The following is an 18,796-nucleotide window of genomic DNA, read 5'->3' as shown; positions in this document are numbered from 1 at the left end:
GTGCCCGTCAATAGACATTAGTGGGGAGCGAGTTTCTGTCTAGGTTCTTCGACTACATTCTACAGTTTGCCTGAGCCAGAGTGTGTTGTGTGAATGTGGTCTTGGGAAGTAAATTATTGTTAGTTGAACTGAGGGGCTATTTCATTTTATAGTTTCATTGCTGAGGTATAACCACACTCTACCACTCCCAAGAAAATACACTGGTAAAGAGACACTAAGGTTTAATGAACATTCGTCAGGAAGTGTCTTTAGGGTAACAAGCAATCTGTCCCCAGGTTTCTTTCCAGCTGCTTGTCTAGCTGCAGTATTCTGAACCTCTTGGTGGAAGACTTTGCATTTTGTTCAGGATGCAATAGAGAGGGTTTGCATTATCGTGCCAAGTATTTATGTTGGCTCTTTCTAATACGGGTTATCTTCCTAAGAATAAAGGTGGTCTGGTACCTAAGGTGCCGTCATGCTGGTGCTTTCAGTAAGTCTGTTGGATGCCATGCATTTAAATCAAACCTATCCAAACCTAAGATAGGTCATTTTGAATTACTTTTGTAAATGTAAGCAGAAAACTGGATCAACTGGAGTTAAAGCAGGAGAGGCCTTATGTCTTTATCAGCATTACATCTGGTGTAGATAAGAATTGTATTATGCATTTTAGGTTGGTGATAAATCTTGCCCAGGCGAGGACTAGAAAGTCTGTCAAATGTTTTGAAGTTGACTGCTGGAGAAATGTTAGAAAATATCTAGCTAAGACTCATGAAATGACTATTTGTAGTGATATTTGTAGAGGGATCATAATGTCTGGTACCATAAAGCTGCCATGAAGGAATTAAGATTTAACCAAACCTCACTTTTACCCACCCATTTTAAAGGTTATATTCTGGACTGATAACTGTAATTGAGAATTGGTATTGATTCAATCACGTCTGTAAAGGCATCCGTAAGCCTTGCAAGGCATTTTCTTCTATATACTATGATCTTAAAACCTTATCTCTTGGCTAACTAACCCCCAAAAACCTAACTGGCCACAGGCTGGAATCACACTTCAAATGGTTCAATGGTATAATTCTACATATTCTGCCATTGTGAATGAGTACATTTCTTTAAAGTCATCCATGGTCAATCATCCTAATTAAATCAAATGGTTTAATGAGTACTAAATAAATGGAGATCACAGCCTAATGATTTACAATTACTATATCATGTATTTATAAATCCAAAATATTTCTTTCTAGAGGTGATGGTCATAAAAATGTCCACATTCAATCCCTCAACAACTTTAAAAAAAGCCATTCAAGACAGAAGTGTTTTCCAATCCTTTAATTCTTCCTTCTTTTGAATTGCGATCATATAAGATGTTAGGCTGCTAACGAGTTTCGTCCCTAACATGGGACTTCCTCTGGGCTGTAAAAATATACACACACAAATATATTTACAATAAAACATTAATAAAACCCATCTCCACAAAACAACCATCCCTTATATGTAAATATTGAGTGATCAATATCGCCAAATGAGTTGAAGGAGTGTAATATACTCAAAACCATCACTTGTATAATAGTAAAAATGTATAAAAACCTGTTATCCTAACGTTTCTAAATATCATTGATTAACACATGTCCACTACATTCACATACATAATACAAGGAAAGTCCCTTATCTACATCACCATAGGTCCTACATTTCCCCTACTTTTAGAATATTACTAGCTTACTCGTCGCGCATTGCTGCGATCTCAGAAGAAAGGAAATTCAAGGAAACTCGTTATCATAATATTAAATTTACATTGTGTCATTGTTATTGAAACGTATTCATTGCGTCCCCGATTGGCTTCCAATCTTGATTCTGGTTGCCCGTTCGTTTGAGAACGGGCTTGAGCAGTGCATACTCGATCGGCTTCCAATCTTGATTCTCATTGCTCGTTCGTTTGAGAATTACGGGCTTGAGCAGTTTGTATTCGAACCGCTTCTATTCTTGCTTTCTGTTGCTGAAGCTCGTAAAGCCTTTTTCTTTCGTGCTTCTGATGTAGGATGACCAATCGATTTTCGTTTGGGGGTCATAACTGTCAACGATGCTCGCAAATTCGCTGTCTATTTCAGTATTCAAAAGATTGAGGGCCCTGGGGGGCCGATTTTTAAAATTTCTTTTTGACTGAAACCTTCGCAGGAGTGTACTCAACAACTTCTCAAAGTTTCATGGCGATCGGATGAATGGTGTAGTAATGCATAAAGGACAAACAGACAGACAGACATACTTTCGTTTCTATATATATAGATTATATCTTGTATACTGAATCTGTAATTAAAAATACATTTTTGCAACTTCCAATAATTCATTGAAATATTTCAATTTAACCAGCCAATATCATTCCAGCAATACATTTTATAGATTGATTTCTGAAAATGAAGGGAAACGAAAAAAGAAAAGAAAATATGTACTTTATAATTCCATTTAGGAATGATTCTTGTACCAAAGATATCTTATTACCATCAAAAAGTAATGGCCATCTCAAAAACCTCACTTAAAATATAAAACAACCAATGTTTGTCAACAATGACCTCATCAGTGGATCCAAAATAATATTCTTGGCTTCCTGTTGGCTCCCCTTTCAAGTGTGCCCCAAGTGTTACTTGCGGTCCTATCAGACCTGTAAAGCAGAATTCCATCATGTCTTGTCAAAAAGGATGCCCATGGCCCCCACCCTGCATATTCTGTTGAGTTCATCGAAGGCATCTCTTCCCATTCAGGTCACCCTGTGGTTTGCTGTGGGGAGGCATTTCACACCTATTAACACCTGTTCATGGTTAATTACTGGCTGGAGTGCCAATGCAGATTAGCCTCCTGGAACACCAGGCAGGGAAAAAATAACTTTCTAAAAGCTACGCTTCGCTAATATTTATTTAAAATCCCATTTCACAAGTGAAAAAGATTTTTAATAACTATTAAAATAGTTGTTTATTTTTCTAGCTGGTTCCATTCTTGAAATCCAGTATTAATGTTTTAATGTGTACTCTAGTTTTCAACAAGGGACAGCTAGGCCTGCCACAGTGAACAAAGCTGTAGGGTTTAGGCACTGGAAGGACATATTAACCTTAGATTGTTACCTCTCCTACTTTTACCTGTGGGCTACAAGACCTATATTGGGGTGACTTTTTAATATTTAAAAAGGGAGGTATTTACCTTTCAAAAAGGGTTTAATTTGACTGGCCATGGTGTGTGTTTTGCACAGTTAAGGTACGGTTTCAGGGGTAGGCCTGGAAGCCATGTTTGTACTGCCACTGTAGTGGATGGCACAGTACGTGTGCAGTCCCCTAGTTGCATTTTTAGGTCTCGCCTAGCGATGTAGGGCATGCGCTGCCCACCTAGGCGAGACCTATTGTCATTGGTTTTCCGTTGGAAGGGGGACAGGAGATGCGCACTCTTTACGCGTGCACATCTCCTGTCCCATGGCTCGAAACGTTTTCCAGGACAACCCGCGCGTGGCATGCTTTCACTTTCCCTGCCTCTCCCCCCGTGACCACCTCTCCTTCACAGTCACGGCATGTAACATGTAACAAGTATTATATTTCACAGGAAACGTTCACTTTTAACGTCCACTCACACACCTACGCTTATGAATTTCCAGTGGCTCTAACTTTGCTTCACCGGTGGCATTGAAAGGTGACAAGAGTGCGACCCTTCGATCTTGTTAAAATGGCTGTGTCTCTTCCTGCTTCACCCGTAGCCACTCACTCGCCGCATCATGTAAGGACAGTGACACAGCACATCAAAAGCGCTCTTTCCCCCCAGTAGGCTGTTCTTCTCCACTTGTGGCGGGGCAGTTCAAGTCGCTGCTGTGTTGTGCTGTGTGTGTGCGGAGGAAGGTGCAGAGTGACACCTGGTTTTCCGCAGCCCTTGGAGCACTTGCAGCTCAGCTCCCTGCAGCATACAACAGCCAGGAACGAGAAGAGCTGCAAAAAGCTCCGGGACTTTCTGGCCACGAAGGTCAGTACCACTCTACCCTCTTGTTCATGCAGACACACCTGCATCCTGCCAACCCGAAGTATGGCGGGCTCCAACATCTGGTACCCTGCGCTTTTGTATGCGGCAGCCATTGAAATATTTTCTACACAGCAGCTACAATATTTGCAATTGGCATTCACTCACACAGAGATCAGGCTGCACATCTCTGTTCATATTACAGCTATTTTTTATTTGTATGCAAACCCGAACCCTTTTAAAGAGAGCCTTTAAAGAAGTGTTAATGTCATGTTAATTTTGTATCTCATTTTACATTGTCTTTCCAATGCTGGAAAGCCGTTATGTAAAAACTTTTCTTATGCCAGGTCCTCGTTATGTTACTTATTGGTAGTGAGATCACTTCAGTTGAAAAAATAAAAAGACAAATATGTGAACTTCAAACACCAAGTGTTCCATTCTGTACTGCAGCATCAAAGCCCCCCTTTTCTTTAAACAGGGACCTTTATTTGGTATTCCCCTTTAGACAGTAGTCCTGCCGTACACTACTCGAGATATTGGATGAACGAAGTTTATTTATCTGGAAAAGTAGGAAACCTGCATAATCTTCCCCAATAACTTTGTAGTCTATTGCTTTTCTAAACAATTGTCTAGAGCAAGTCTCAGATATTCTGCATGTTACTGTAGTTGGCAATATTCAGTGTCAGTAGAACACTATTGTATTTTATAGCTTTGGCTTATAATGCCTCCAATTTGTCCCCATGCAAGCATGTATTCCTGAATCACATAGCATGGACCAGTGTGTAGAAACTGTATATAGCTTTAATCCCTGTTTTTTTTTTGGTAGGCACTGGGAGATTAAGTAATTTGCCCAGAATCACAAGATGTATTTCTCTCTTCAATCTACCACACAATTATCTCTCCAACTTTAACAACCTACCTCTAAACTCTCTCACTCTACCTTTCTCTATCTCTCTTCTCTTCACTCTACCTCTCAATTAAATATGCAAAGAACTCTATTTCTCCAACTTTAACAACCTACCTCTAAACTCTCTCTTTCTCTATCTCTCTCTCACTCTACCTTTCGCTAACTCTCAATTTCATTCGCTCTCTCTTCACTCTACCTCTCACTTTAATATGTAAAGAACTCTATCTCTTTATACCATCACTCTCTCACTTTCTATCACTTTTGCAGTGGCGCTCTCGCTCACATGAGTAAAAAACAATTCCATTACAACGCTTATAGCTCTAACTAAAAAAAAAAAAAATTGCGAGACCTATTGCATTGCAAATGCTTGTTTACTTCAAGCTCCTGGATACACTTTTTACCATATATTAGGGACTTATAGGGAAGTTAAATGTGCCAATTAGGAATATGCCAATTCGACAATGTTTAAAGCGGGCAGTGCAGGCACTTTACGACTGGTTAAGAAGGGTAAAGTTCACAGAGTTTTATAACTAGCAAAACTATAGGGTCAAGCAAAAGGTGAATAATCCAGGATGACCTAATAAAAATTGTGTATTTCCTACAGATCACTTTTGATGTATTGTGTTATTAAACAAAATGCAGATTAATTTATAAAATCTATATTGAAAACTTAAAGTAATCATTTATTTCAGCTATCACAATGTAATCATACAGATAGAGAAAGACTATCCAACATTGTGATTTTGTCATTAAGAGTCTTGACAGAGGGGAATTAACCTTGAGGCTTTTGTACTTTTACTTTCATAATGACTTCTACCAGGACGGGAAGTGCATTGATGGGTTGTGTAGTATACCGTGGCTTTATTTTCAAGTTTGGGAAAGCTTGAGGTCATCTGTACGTCAATTAATTGTGGCTTTTTGTTGGTGATGTTGTTGGCAATTAACATTGTTGGTGAATGAGTGGTATAGGAGGCAGCGTGTGTCCATGATTGTATGTAGATGGCATAGGTTCAAACACAATAAGATATTTAAGGTTCTTCAAATATTTATCAGGCTGAGGCCAGATAGGAAGAGTCCAGTTTAGAGTTGTTGTGAGTGTTTAGTTAGGAATGTGCCATACCAGGGAAGGGATCTGACATTCTGGTTCCTTCCAAGTGAGAATGAAGCAGTATTTTAAAATCTACTTGGATCTGTACCTTGAGACATACATATCCTTCATCAGTTCCTTCAAAGGTGAATGTACCACGGCCATGGTGGAAGCCTGATTGCCGTTGATCCTAGAGGTTATGTGGTTGCTGTGGACATTCAGTTTGTAGTTTGTTGATTATAGTTTTCGTTAGGATTTTTTAAAATTATAATTGGTTAGGTGGCAGTGGGATAAAAGTGGCCTCTAAAGAAGGGTTGTGCCAATGTCTTGATTGAAGGGTGTTAAAAAACTTCCCTCCTTTAAATGGCTATTGTTTATAATGTCTGATTGTTGGTCTTAAAACGAGGATGTGCTCGTTACCAAAGAATATGGTGCAGTAGTAGGATGCTAAGGCAGAAGGTGCAGCGCACCATAGCTAAGGCAGCAGGTGTAGATATAGCAGGGAGTAGAGTCAAAGGCAAGAGTTACAGTGGGCAGACGCTACGGCAACTGATGCAGCGGGTGGAGAGGAGACAGTGAAGGGGACAGAAGTTACAGCATTTGATGCAAGAACTGAATGCGGGTCAAGGTGACCTTTCTCATATTAAGTGTTTATTCGTCTGTATTGGTACACCTCCCCTGCATAAGGTGTATGCTTAGCTGTATACCCCAGTTCTACACCATATGTGGCATCTCATTCTCGCAGTAGCTGGAGGTGTCCAATGTACACGCTGTTGATTCCACTCTGTTCCGCAGGTAAATACATCTCTTGACATCCCTAGTTCTATGTTTTTGTGGTGAATAAATTTCTCAGCATCTATTGTAAGATTGATATACATCTCTCTGAGCCTAGCCCATGTGAGCAGCATGCTTCAGTTTCCGAGGTCGAGGTCGCTGTTGAGTTACACTTCTCTCTGTTGGCCCAGGAGTCTTGGGAGTTCCCTCTATATGTGGTATGCACTTCTCCGGACACATGAACACTCTACATAAATTGTGTACTTTACTGTTCCCACAGGTCTCTCCCACCAGCGGCAGTCGGTTGAACAGCCGCAAAGAAGCTGGACTTCTTGCTGCTGTGATTCTAACACGAAAGATTATCATCTATCTGTCAGACTCTACACTCATGGATATTCTCCCCAAAATCAACCAGGATGTCCTGATTCCTGTACTGAATTTTCTGACCTCCCCGGTCATAGGGTAAGGTATCTTATGCCTCTGTTTGAGCTACAGATCTGCTTTCAAGAAACAGCCTAATCACCCAATATGAAAGCTCTACTCAGAGTAAGCACTTAACGAATGGACAACCTTGAGCAATCACACACAGCTCAAGTGTGCCACAATTCACACACAGCAGCCCTGAGAGGAAGAAAACCATGCTGGCAGCTCCAGAACACACACCACAGTACCAGGCGCTCCAGTGTTCATGTGCAGGGTTGCCGGGAATATCAGAACAAATATATAGCATACTGGGACAGTTCTCGCACTACTGTGGGCTTCGTAGCACTGGCCAGGCATGGCTGGAGACAAGCGTTCCTGGTCACTGTTTTCCCTTAAGTCTGACCTTTTAGACAAAGGCTGGGTACCAGATTCAGGCAGTGTGAGTATTTTTTCGGGCAGTGGGCCAATGGCATTGAGGGTTTTCTGGGCCTCAAGTTTCAGGTTTATTTCAAGTTTATTTATTGTATTTGTTTTGGATCTCCACTGAGAACCACAAATATTAAATACACAATATTCAAATTTACACACTTTTGTTAAAAAATTTCATTCTAATATAAGTTTAAAAATGGTTTTAAAAATTTGTAAAAACTGTGACATACAAATTCGTTTGGCGGAACTTTACATAAAATAATCAATTCCTGTACTGAGTTAATTCTACATTGTGAATAAACTGGTCGTAAAAATCTTTTCCTTGCTTCTACCACTAACGCATTTGTGCAAATAGATAATAGATGTTCCAAGTCCTGCTCCTCGCTATTACATAAATTACAAATAGGGTTTTCTTTTGAATACCACCTAGATGTGATAGTTTTTACAGGAAGTATTCCGAATCGAAGTAAAACAATCGATCTCCTGACCCCGTGGTACAGGTTAAAGTTTATATATTGTTGAGGTTTCTTATACTCTATAATTTCAGAGATATTTTTATATAATGACAGTTTAAGACAATGTTGAGAATCAAGGTCAAAACTTAGTCTTGTAGTAAAGTGCTTTAGAAAGAGTTTCAACTGGGCAGGAGACCAAGACAGTAACAGCTCGATGTTAACCTCTGATAGCTTAAAAGCAGATAGGACATTTTTAGAAAATACATAGTTCGATGGTTCACGTTCGAATGTCTCAGTTTTTAACAGGTATCGAAGCGTTCCTTCTTCAGCATGTAGGTGATTATATGCCCACCTGATGATATTTGCGATTCCTCGGGCATAGGAGCTAGTCAGTGACAGCTCGAGGCGGAGCGCTTGCACTGGAACCGATTGAGATAACTTCATAATTTTTCGCAGGATCTTCCCTTCTTTTAAGTCTAGAAAGGACCATTGGCTAATTGGTATGTGCTCGAGTGCGTACAACAGTACTGGTGGAATTTTGGCACTGTATACCTTAAGCATTGCAGAGAGATGTCTTTGTCCAGGTGCAGCGTATAGCCGTAACAGTGCTCCCACATGGACATCGGATTTCCGGGTTAAATGCAAAGTATGGGACTTATTTTGTAAGGACTTGGTAAATATTCTTCCTAAGTAAGTGTATTCTTTTACCACTTCCACCGTTTTTCCCCCTAGTGACCAGATAAATGTAGTACTTTTTTCTTCCAGAGAACGGTACTATTTTAGTTTTTGAGATGTTTGGTTTTAAATAATTTTCCTCTGTATAATTGTAGAGGGCCTCAAGGCTTCTTTGCAAACCGAATGGAGTTTGATCTAAAATAATGACATCATCCGCATATAATAAAGTATGTATTTTATGAGAAGCAATTTTTGGTGGAAAATTACATATCTGTTGAAAACGTTGAGGCAAGTCACTGAGATAAAGGGAAAAGAGTAAAGGAGCGAGAAGACATCCTTGTCTAAGGCCATATGGGGTTGGGATTGCACTAGTAAGTCCTTTTTCCATCCCCATTTGGACTTGGCACCAGGTATCTGTATGTAATACTGTTAGTATATGTAGTAGATTGTCCGGGATACCCATATTATAGAGTTTTATCCATAGTGTTGCTCTGTCTACTCTATCGAATGCAGTGGTAAAGTCGATAAAAGCATCATATATAACCAGAGATTTTATTGTAACATATTTATCTAAGATGGTTTGCAGAACTGCGATATTGTCGGTGACTGAATGCTTTGATCTAAATCCAGCCTGATATAAAGGGATCCGTCCCGATGAAAAGGCCCAATCTTTTAGATGGTCTAATACGGTAGCTGTAAAAATCTTTCCTGTTGCGTCCAAAAGGGCTATCTGTCTATAATTACCAGAATATAACCTTGTGCCCTTTTTATGTATGGGTATTATAATGCTCCCCTTCCAAGATTTGGGAATATCTCCAGTTCTGAAAATGTAGTTGAAAAGGGGAAATAGCATCTTACTCCATTCTTTGGGATTGCATTGGAGGACCTTGATCGGTATTTGATCTGGACCTGTTGCTCCGGTCGATCTTGCCTTTCTTATATGTAGCTCAATAGAGAGTGGACTAGTAACTTCACAGTCTGAGGATTTTATTTCCGAGTTCCTAGCAGGATGATAACTCTTTTCTACAGTAGTGTTTAATTTATATAAGTTGGCCAGATATATTTCCCATTCTGATGGAGGCACCGGGATAGATTGTAATATACTTTTTTCGTGCTTATTTCTTTCGCAATTATGTTCCAATATGCACGTTGGTTATTTTGTTTCGCTGCTATTTGCAGATCTACCCAATTTTTATCTTGGATAATTCTCTTGTTTTTTTCTCTTTCTCTCCTGCGTTGATTTTTCAGTTTGTTGATTTCTATCTGTCTATCTGGTGACTTTTCTAAAAATTGTGCTCGTACCAGTTTGTTTAGGTAAGTTGTATTAGTAGCTAAATTTTGTTTTTTGTTTTGTTTCTTTGGAGGTTGGATCAGCTTTTCCTGTAATTTTTGTGTTAATGTTTTTATCACAGTTTCAAAGTTTATCGGATTTGCTGAGTGTATTCTTTGTAAGAGTTGTGTTGAGTCAATTATATTAAGATTAGTTTGATGAGAGTGGCAGAGTTCCAGTGGATCCGTCTTTGAGTTGGGTTTACCAGGACAGTACTACAGCTATACATAATTTGATTTGACTGGGACTGTTGTGCTCTCCACTCTGTAGTTAGCTGTAGTATCGCATGATCACTACCATCGGCAGTGATTGTGTAGATCATAGCTACAGATCATGTAGTACAGTAGTGAAGGATTACAGTTTTCCTGTCTTGTATTTGAGGCAGGTATGTCTCCTTCTACATTGCCATTTAGTATTGTTCCGTTTAAAATAGGTAGCGATGCTATTAGGATCTTCCCTCTTTTATCCGCCTTGTTTTCTTTTGGAAATAGTGGAATAGAGATTCTCAGGGCCTCATCTGTGAGCCAATTTGCCCATTTCGATATTCACTCATTAGAGATTTTCCCATTACGATCTCCCATGATGAAAAGCGAAGGATAATCCTGATTTTCTATTGTTTGTTCTATGTCTTTTAAGATTTCTATAGTAAGTGCGTCCATTTTTGCTCCGGGGGGGGGGGATATATATGTTATAAATTAATATTTCTTTTAAAGTTTCAGGAGGACTTGTCTCGCACTTGATTTTGATACATTGATGGTTCTTTGAGTTAGTTGGAATTACTTCTTGTGCCCATTTGTAATCTTCATTTAATAAGATTGCTATCCCGCCTTTCGCGTGCCCCCGGTCAACCTGTTCTGCAGGAATGTCATATATGAAATATTTCTCTAGATTGAGGTTTTGTGTAGACCAAGTTTCTTGGAGGGCCACTATTGCTGGAGAATCTTTTGTTATTTCAGCCAGTTTTTCTTTAGTTATGCCCGCAAGATTCCAAGAGGAGATCTTCAAACCTGTGCTAAACAGAGGGCTTGTTATCCTTAGTTTGTTTGTTGCTGTTCAGTGTTTCCGAGATCCAGGACCAGGAATAATCTCTCTTTGCAGTTTCAACACTGGGAGCTTTCTTACTCCAGATTTCTCTATTGCCGTTCTTTATGGATATAAATATATTTTCTGTGGCATGATCTAGCGAATTGGTGGTGATGTTAAGTGAATGGTTGATTCCAAGCCTTTTGAGAGCCTCATCTGGTATAGGTCTTTTTTGAGATTCATATTTTAATACTGGGGCCAGGTCATAGCCGTATTTGTGTAAAGTGTCACTCTCCTGCAGTATGATTCCCGGGATTACTGGAGACCAAAATTCAACAATCGCAATAGACATTTTTGATTCTTCTGGAAACATGACTAGTTTTATTTCATTACGTGCTAGAGATTGTAACGGCCGAATTTTTTGTAGCAAACTGATAATTCGGCCGCGGTTGAGTGGTGTTTCGTCAGACGGGAATAGGTCTATGATTTTCAGAAAATTAGACCTGGTCTCCACTGTTTGCAGATCCTTTTTCTGTGTGGAGAGAGTTCCTTTTGGGGTCTCTCTTACCTCTGGGCTTCTTAGACCATGTCCTGTTGGTAAAAAATGTTTTGCCTTAGGATTTAATTTACTCGGTTGGTCAGAGTTGTCTCCTTGAGTTTTTTCCGGCAAATTCTGCTCCTTTGTCTTCTTGGTCTGTGGTATTTCTGAGCTTTCCTCTGTTTCCAGTAAAGGGGGAGAGTTGGTCGGTATTCTTATTTGATGGGCTTTCTTTTTCTTAATTCTTCTTTGCGCCTTTCTCCTTTTTGATTTAATCAGCTTTTGATTTCTTTTGTTGGTAGTGCTTTTTAAGGATTGGGAATCGTTATTTGACAGCGCAATCTCAGCGGTTGATTTGAGGTTGGATGTTACAGGGCTGTTCAAGGTGAAGTCCAATTTTCTTTTTGTGAAGATTGGATAATAAACTACGGGCTGTTGGGGAGACACTGGTTTGGTTTCCTCCTTAAAAAGGTTTCTAAGAGAGTAAATAGGGTTAGAATCCTGTTTACCCTTGGGATCCGTAATTGAACTCTTTCCGGCTTGGGTTGCAATTTCCTTTGTTTGAGAAGGAGATGTTTTTGTTGTTTTAACTTTTAAGTTATAAGAGTATTCCCGTTTACATTTGCCACAGACTCCTGTTGTTGCTGCTGACTTTGATTGCTCTTCCTTCATTTTCTCCACTAGGAATGTTAGTATTCCTATTTGGGTATCAAGTGTTTGGTCAGAATTTTCCAATATGTTACCTAGATGAGTTAGAACTACTTCCAGAATACTTTGCAATGTAAACAAGGATTTGGATATTGGGGTATGATCTTTATGGAGATCTATACTTTTGAAGAAAGAGAGGTCTGGTGATTTTTCGAGGAATCCCTCTAGGACTGATGATTTTTGCGGGGTACTATTCTGTATGTTCTGGTTTTCCTTTTGTGTTCCCGTGTGGTATATTAAGTCTTTGATGTTAATATCTGGACATGTAATGTTATATTCTTGGGATTGTTGTAATTTGGATGATTCCGGTTTTATTGAATCCACTGTAATAGAAATTGCATTTAGCTCTTGCGATATGATAAAAATACTTTTCAGAGGAACTTCAGGTGTCCTTTGGTTTTGGATTTGAAATAGATGTATTTCATCCTTTCCTACCTCTTTATTCCCTTTTTTTCTTTAGCTATCTGATCTTTTTGGACTTGTCCCTGCTCATCTGAGGTTAGTTTAGTAAAGTACTTTTGAATTCCAGGAGTTACTGTAGACTTTCCGGTTCTTGCCATCTTGCCAGAGCTCTTTCTATTGGCTTCTTCCGTTCCCATCCTTTTCATAAAAATGGTTCTCGACCTTAGTTTTTTATAGGCCATGGCAGTGTAGTATTACTAAGTTGTTTTAGTTGTAATTTTAGCTGTACTATTTGTTCTGGCCGAATAATATTTGAGAGATCTTAGCCACCTATATGGTTGATATGGTCTCCTGTTGTCTACTACTTTTAGAGCCAGAATTAAGATAGAGACTCTTGCCGAGTTCAGATTGACACAGTGAAAGAGGTAAGGATCCAAGGTGCTAGCACACAGGTGCGCCGCTCATGCAACACCAGGAAATAGCTCCCCGTTCCTGCTCCCTGGCTCTCTGGCTCGGTTTCTTAAAGCAAAATTTTCACGCACATTAATTGGCTCTCTTTCATTAATTAGTTTTTAAAATTTTGGTACCTCTGTTGTTGCATCCAGGGTAGTTTTATGGTTCCAGCTTCACACAGCTTTCTGGGCCTCAACTGTGTCAGTTGAGGTTGTGTACCAGTGACGTCTTAGAGTACCACAGTTGAAAACAAAGCATACCCGTTTGGAACTTGACTCCTAAAGTAGCAACGTAATCCAAGACTCAGGCAGGTGAGATGGCTCGTAAACCCGGAACACAGTAACGCACACAACCCTTACTAAATCAATGTCCAGTCAGTGCTTTTACTTTTAAAAATGAAAAGTATTTCGAATACACGCAAAGTTAAATACTATGCATAGAATCATCTTGGCGGAATAGCACAAAAAACAGTAATGACAGCGGGAACAATAATTTTAATAGCCCTTCTAAAGAGGGCTTTGCCGATAACCAATAAAAAGTTAGGCCTACAGAATTTGTCAGTTAAGTAGACGAAGGTCTGTTGCCTATTGCAACAGATGAGATATGCTAGACATAAGCCAATCGGCTTTACCATAACCCTATTTGCCATCCATTACCGCATTAGAACACTTTTCATAATTATATTAAACAATGAACATTTCAGCCAAAATGAACAGTTGACCTTATGTGCACTTTTAAAAAAAAATGAATGTGTATACTTCATCGAAATACACATTTCAACACGAAAATCTAGAAGATATAGTTCTGGCTTACACACATAGGCCCTTGGAGCTCACAAAACAGACCAGGGTCTCCCGAATTCCTTAATTCTACCTCTTGGGACAATCAGAGTGGCTGCTTTTTCTGCTGCTCACGGGGAAGCTTGTGGTGTCTCTTATCAGAAGCCCCATTCTCTCCAGGGCCTCCTGAGCTGCAGAATTAGGTCGATTGAGCTATTTGCCCTTCCTGCATAGCTAGGCGCCTCTGTTCGAGACTGCGTCTTACTGCAGGGTGTACTGACCGCACCCTTTAGTCGCAGCAAGCTGGGCCTCTTCCATCACAGCAGTTTCATCTTCTCCAGCAGTTATAAGACCCAAGTTCATTGCACAGCTTCTTGGTCACTAGGCAGCTGGGCCCGTGGTCAGCTTTCTTCTGTGGAATGCAGTCTAGCAATCCCATTTCTGCAGCAGGCAGGTCCCTACATTTTCTTCAGGCAGCTTACAGCTCTCTTAGCATGGGCTTGCCCAGGTTGGCCCAACCTGCAAGAAAGACAGCAATTGGGTATCGTGGCTCTGGCACTTGAATAATTCCCCCTCACCCTGTGCGGTGAGTCCTGTCACTGATCCTTGAAAACAAAGGCACCCTGCACTGGGATTCTATTCAGCACTTATCTGACTTTAGTTTTAAAGAACACAATGTGTATTCAGTTGATCCACCACGGGGACCAGTTTCAAGTAGCTCTGACATCTTGTGTATCGCTCCCAGAGTGGTAAAATGCCGTCTTTGTCTTCTAGTGTCTCCAGGAAGGAAGGTTTGGGTTGGGAATACCCTGTCAGGGTAACCCAAAATAATGGACAAAGAGGTTAACCCACGTAACCAGTAGGGGTGGGGGGAGCCTTTCTAGGGAACAATGAAGAAGGAAATGTCGGAGAATTTCCTACCCCTTATCTTGTATCCCCCACACCCTAGAGCCTGATCCAGTACAAAAAAACGTATGAATGTTCCTACAGTGTATACCACTGTCTGGGAGGCTCACTTCGTCTCTATTTTGTGTACCTTACACCCATAGGCGATCCAGAATGATTCCTGTTCCAACAGACTAACCCACTGCTGATATAATCCACGCTCACCATACTCCGCACACATAATCTCCATACATGTCCCTTGCAATCTCCATACATGTCCAGAGGCAGCTGACTCCAATTAAGAGTTGGCCCACCCATAATTACCCATTACACATACCTCATACCTTGCAGACCTGTTACCCCATGCACCACACCTGAATGTACTTTGCCGAAACCCCAAGGGTCCCCAATCCCTCCTCTCTCCTTTTTTTTTTTTTTTTTTTTTTTTTTCTTTTCTCTGAGCTCTTGCACACTCTATTATCCCCCACCCCGCCACATCGGACCTTGACCTCTCACCTGCACCCGCACTATACTCTTGCTTAGTAACCTATACTCTTACTAACCCCTAATAACTCACTGCTCCAATCATAGGTAATTGAATGAACCCCTCAACTTAGATCTTCAACTTTAGTCTCGCCTACAATGCAAGTATTCCAGAGCTCCTCTGATATAACTAAAACACAATCCTACTCTTAACGAGTACCTCGGTTTACTGATTTGTAATGTACTGTTAACTTCACTACGACATACTGTATCTTGAGCCATGTTCACTACCCGACTTCTTTCACAGAATTTTTGTAACTCAAATCCTTATCCTATTATCTGCAAGTGTCCTGCCTCTCCTATCTGCATTTTCTTAAACCTTGACTTCAAAACAATAAAAAAAAGTGTGAAATAAAAAAAAAAGTGCAGAGGCTATAGATTGCTGTTCAGAATCCAAATTAAACAGCTTACATTGTGGGAAACCATTTAGGAGGTTCACACATAGCAAAGGTCCAAATACTAATGTCAAAAAGTAATGTCAAGTGTTGGAACTCATTTCCTAATAGCCCGACTCTCCCTTAGCCCTCACTGCTTCTAACTCTTTCTCCAGCTCTGGGTTCTGAAGGTGTCTGAATTAATGAGAGGAAGCAGACTCTGCAGAAATGTATCTGCTCAGGAAATAGCAACGCAAGGAAGTGGAAACTGTGGACTTCAACAAAACAAACCGGCCAGAAGAGAGAAGATCTATACAAAGTACAAGAAACAAGGAAAGCAAGAACTAGGGGTGGTGTCAGGTCTTTTAGAATATAGCTCCGAAGCAATACACCCCAGACAGAAACAGAATACACAAAAGCACTGTACTAGGATGCACCTTGACATAAACACACTGTTATAAAGGCCAGAAGATCAGTCGCATATACATAACAAGGTTATTTGGGTGACTGTAAAATCCATATGGATACTTCTTGGACTAATTTTCACGTGGATTAGATTGAAAGGTTGCAAAATATGCCTGCGCTCACGGGAAAGGTGCCCCCTCTCCCTTGTAGAGAGAGACCTGACCTCTGGTAAACCGACAATCGCCAAACTCAGCCTGCCTCAAGGAACTGAAATACCCAACAAAGAAAAGAATTAGAGAGCACTGTACAAATCAAAAGCTGCATTGCTTATAGTGAAAAATAGCACTTCTGAGAGGAAGCACAGGTTGGTGGAGTCTTATAGAAAGGTAATGTCACTGCTGGAGGGATCTCAGTTTTTTATTTTAACAAAGATGCCTTATTAATTTCCATACAAAGACCGAAGAGTAAATAGTGTGTGTGTATGTGTGATATACGCACACATCGTTTTTCTGTACGTCTCATGTTGTATACACCAATGATGGCACTTAATCCTTTTCATGCCGGGGTACCTGTTATTATTCAAGCCTATGGTTAGTATGTTTTGTGTATCTGCTTATATTCACAGGCCTCTGGTTATAAAATGTTCATAGCATAATCATATTCTTCTGTACAGATAAAAATGTAAGACTGGTATGTTCATATATCAACTGTGCCACCACGTTACTTACATCAATCAAGAGGGTCCAGCGTTGTGTGTCCATAAATTGCTGCACGGTACTCGCTATCCATTTTATCATGTTATAGCCCTTCATATTTACAGAGCTCACAAAAATGGTTTCAGATTTGGTCGACCAATAATGAGATAAAATGCATACTGCCGAAGTCCCATTGCTAGCAACAAGGCGGCTTCTGGAGGAGGCAGTGCTGGAGTACTACAATATTAACACTGGTTTCAGAGAGTTCAAGTTAGTGGGAGGGGAACTGCTGCAAGAAGCTCACATTTCCAAAGGTTCCATTACATTACTGCTGGAGGTAGCTTGCACAGTTAGTCATATAGCTTAGCCAGAGTGGTCCCTGCTGGGGTCTTCTAGTGCTGACCTGACACTGCTGGGAGGAAACTTGTATCGCTGAAGTCTAATAGAAATAACATTGCGCTCCTCCGGTACGTTCACCCAGTAGATATATACTAATACTGACTTAGCACTACTAGAAGGGAGTTCACATTACAGATATACTGACAGGACACTGGCCACTGCAGGGATGAGACTCACACTTCTGGGCTCCTGTATTAATGACATGGGATTACCGGGGCATGTGGTAGGAGTTCAAACTGTAGGCATTTTACAATACTGCCTGGGCTCTACCATGAGGAGCTCACGCCATTGACTCTGCATAACAGGGCGAAGAACTGCTGAACTGTTTTATTGCACTGGTCTCTTATGGTATCCTTGTAACTTCTAAAATGTGCAGGGGTAACTTTCAAGAGTGATTTGTAATGGTTTTCTTTCAGATTTCCTAGTGGAGCTCAGGCCAGGATTGCCCTGTGTGTGAAAAGCCGAACCCTCATCGCCCTGATTTGTCTTCGTATCGGTGGTGAGATGGTCCAGCTACACCTCAGTGAGACATTAAGGACTTTCTTCAGCAGCTTCACACTACTTCAACAGGTCCAGGATCAGGTTAGTGACCTTCCGCAGCAGGTCTCAAAAAGAATGAGATACTTCTCCATTCCAGGATGTCTTAAATGTTGTAATTTGGGTGTATGTTTGATAAAATTCAATCTTACGTAGCTTAGACTAAACCCATGGTAGCTAGTGAAGTTTACTTAAATAGCATAAGGGGTCATAAGGGAGCAGGCACCAAATCAAAAACGTAATGCTCCTTAATATTATCAATTCACATACAGAGTATGCCTAAAATAAAAACAGGACTAACTGGAGAAAGGGACAAAGACTGTGAGAGACAAAAGCGTGTAGTTTTAACTCCTTAACCGGGGCGCAAATTCCACCGCGGTGCGGGAGTTCTATTGAGTGGGCGGGCCCCGTCAGCCAACGGACGTGCGCAGTATGACCGAGGTAGTGCTCGAGACAGCTGTTGGCCGACGCGCGCACACAACGGGTTAAAGACGAGAACCGTCACTCACCCGAGGGTTACATGCGTCATCATTAGGTTCCCTCATCACAGCAGGACTGCAAGTTGGCTGCTATGGGCTACGACTCCCCAGCCGGGGAGAAGAGGAGGTGTTTTGTCAAGGATGAGCAATATCGGGGATCTGAGTGAGGGGCATAGTGAAAAGGACAGTTTAAAACGATCTCTCCGGTGGGCAAAAATCGGAATTTATTCTGGGGCCCCCAGTGGATAGGATTAAAAATAGAGCAAAGGACTGTGCAACAATTGCGCGGTTCACTTATTACAAGGTCGACATGTTTCTGCCCATATATAACGCTGAATTCCGCATCAAATCCTATAATAATAAAATACTGGGCTTGAATCAGTAAGCCAGGTATAGAATTAGGCGGCCCACCATGGGTGTCTTGGTCCACCTATCAAAAGAATAGAAGAACACAACATAACACTCTATTATTCAAACCCATTATCAATCCTAAGTTCTAAAAGTAAAGTAAATTACACAGGACTAAG

General features: G+C 40.6%; 1 protein-coding gene across 1 annotated transcript in view; it reads left to right on the top strand.

Annotated features, from left to right (window-relative positions):
- Nucleotides 1-18,796, top strand: part of WDR81 (WD repeat domain 81) — a 141,337-nt gene that overhangs the window by 51,272 nt on the left and 71,269 nt on the right. The window contains exons 5-6 of the mRNA XM_086955203.1: nt 7,018-7,199; nt 17,670-17,835. Of these exons, the coding sequence (XP_086811329.1) occupies nt 7,018-7,199; nt 17,670-17,835 (348 nt within the window). The remainder of the gene's footprint in view (nt 1-7,017; nt 7,200-17,669; nt 17,836-18,796) is intronic.

This window comes from Lissotriton vulgaris, chromosome 2_1 (genome assembly GCF_964263255.1).
Source record: "Lissotriton vulgaris chromosome 2_1, aLisVul1.2, whole genome shotgun sequence".
NCBI classification, from domain to species: Eukaryota; Metazoa; Chordata; class Amphibia; order Caudata; family Salamandridae; genus Lissotriton; species Lissotriton vulgaris.
This window is presented reverse-complemented; position numbering and strand designations above follow the sequence as displayed.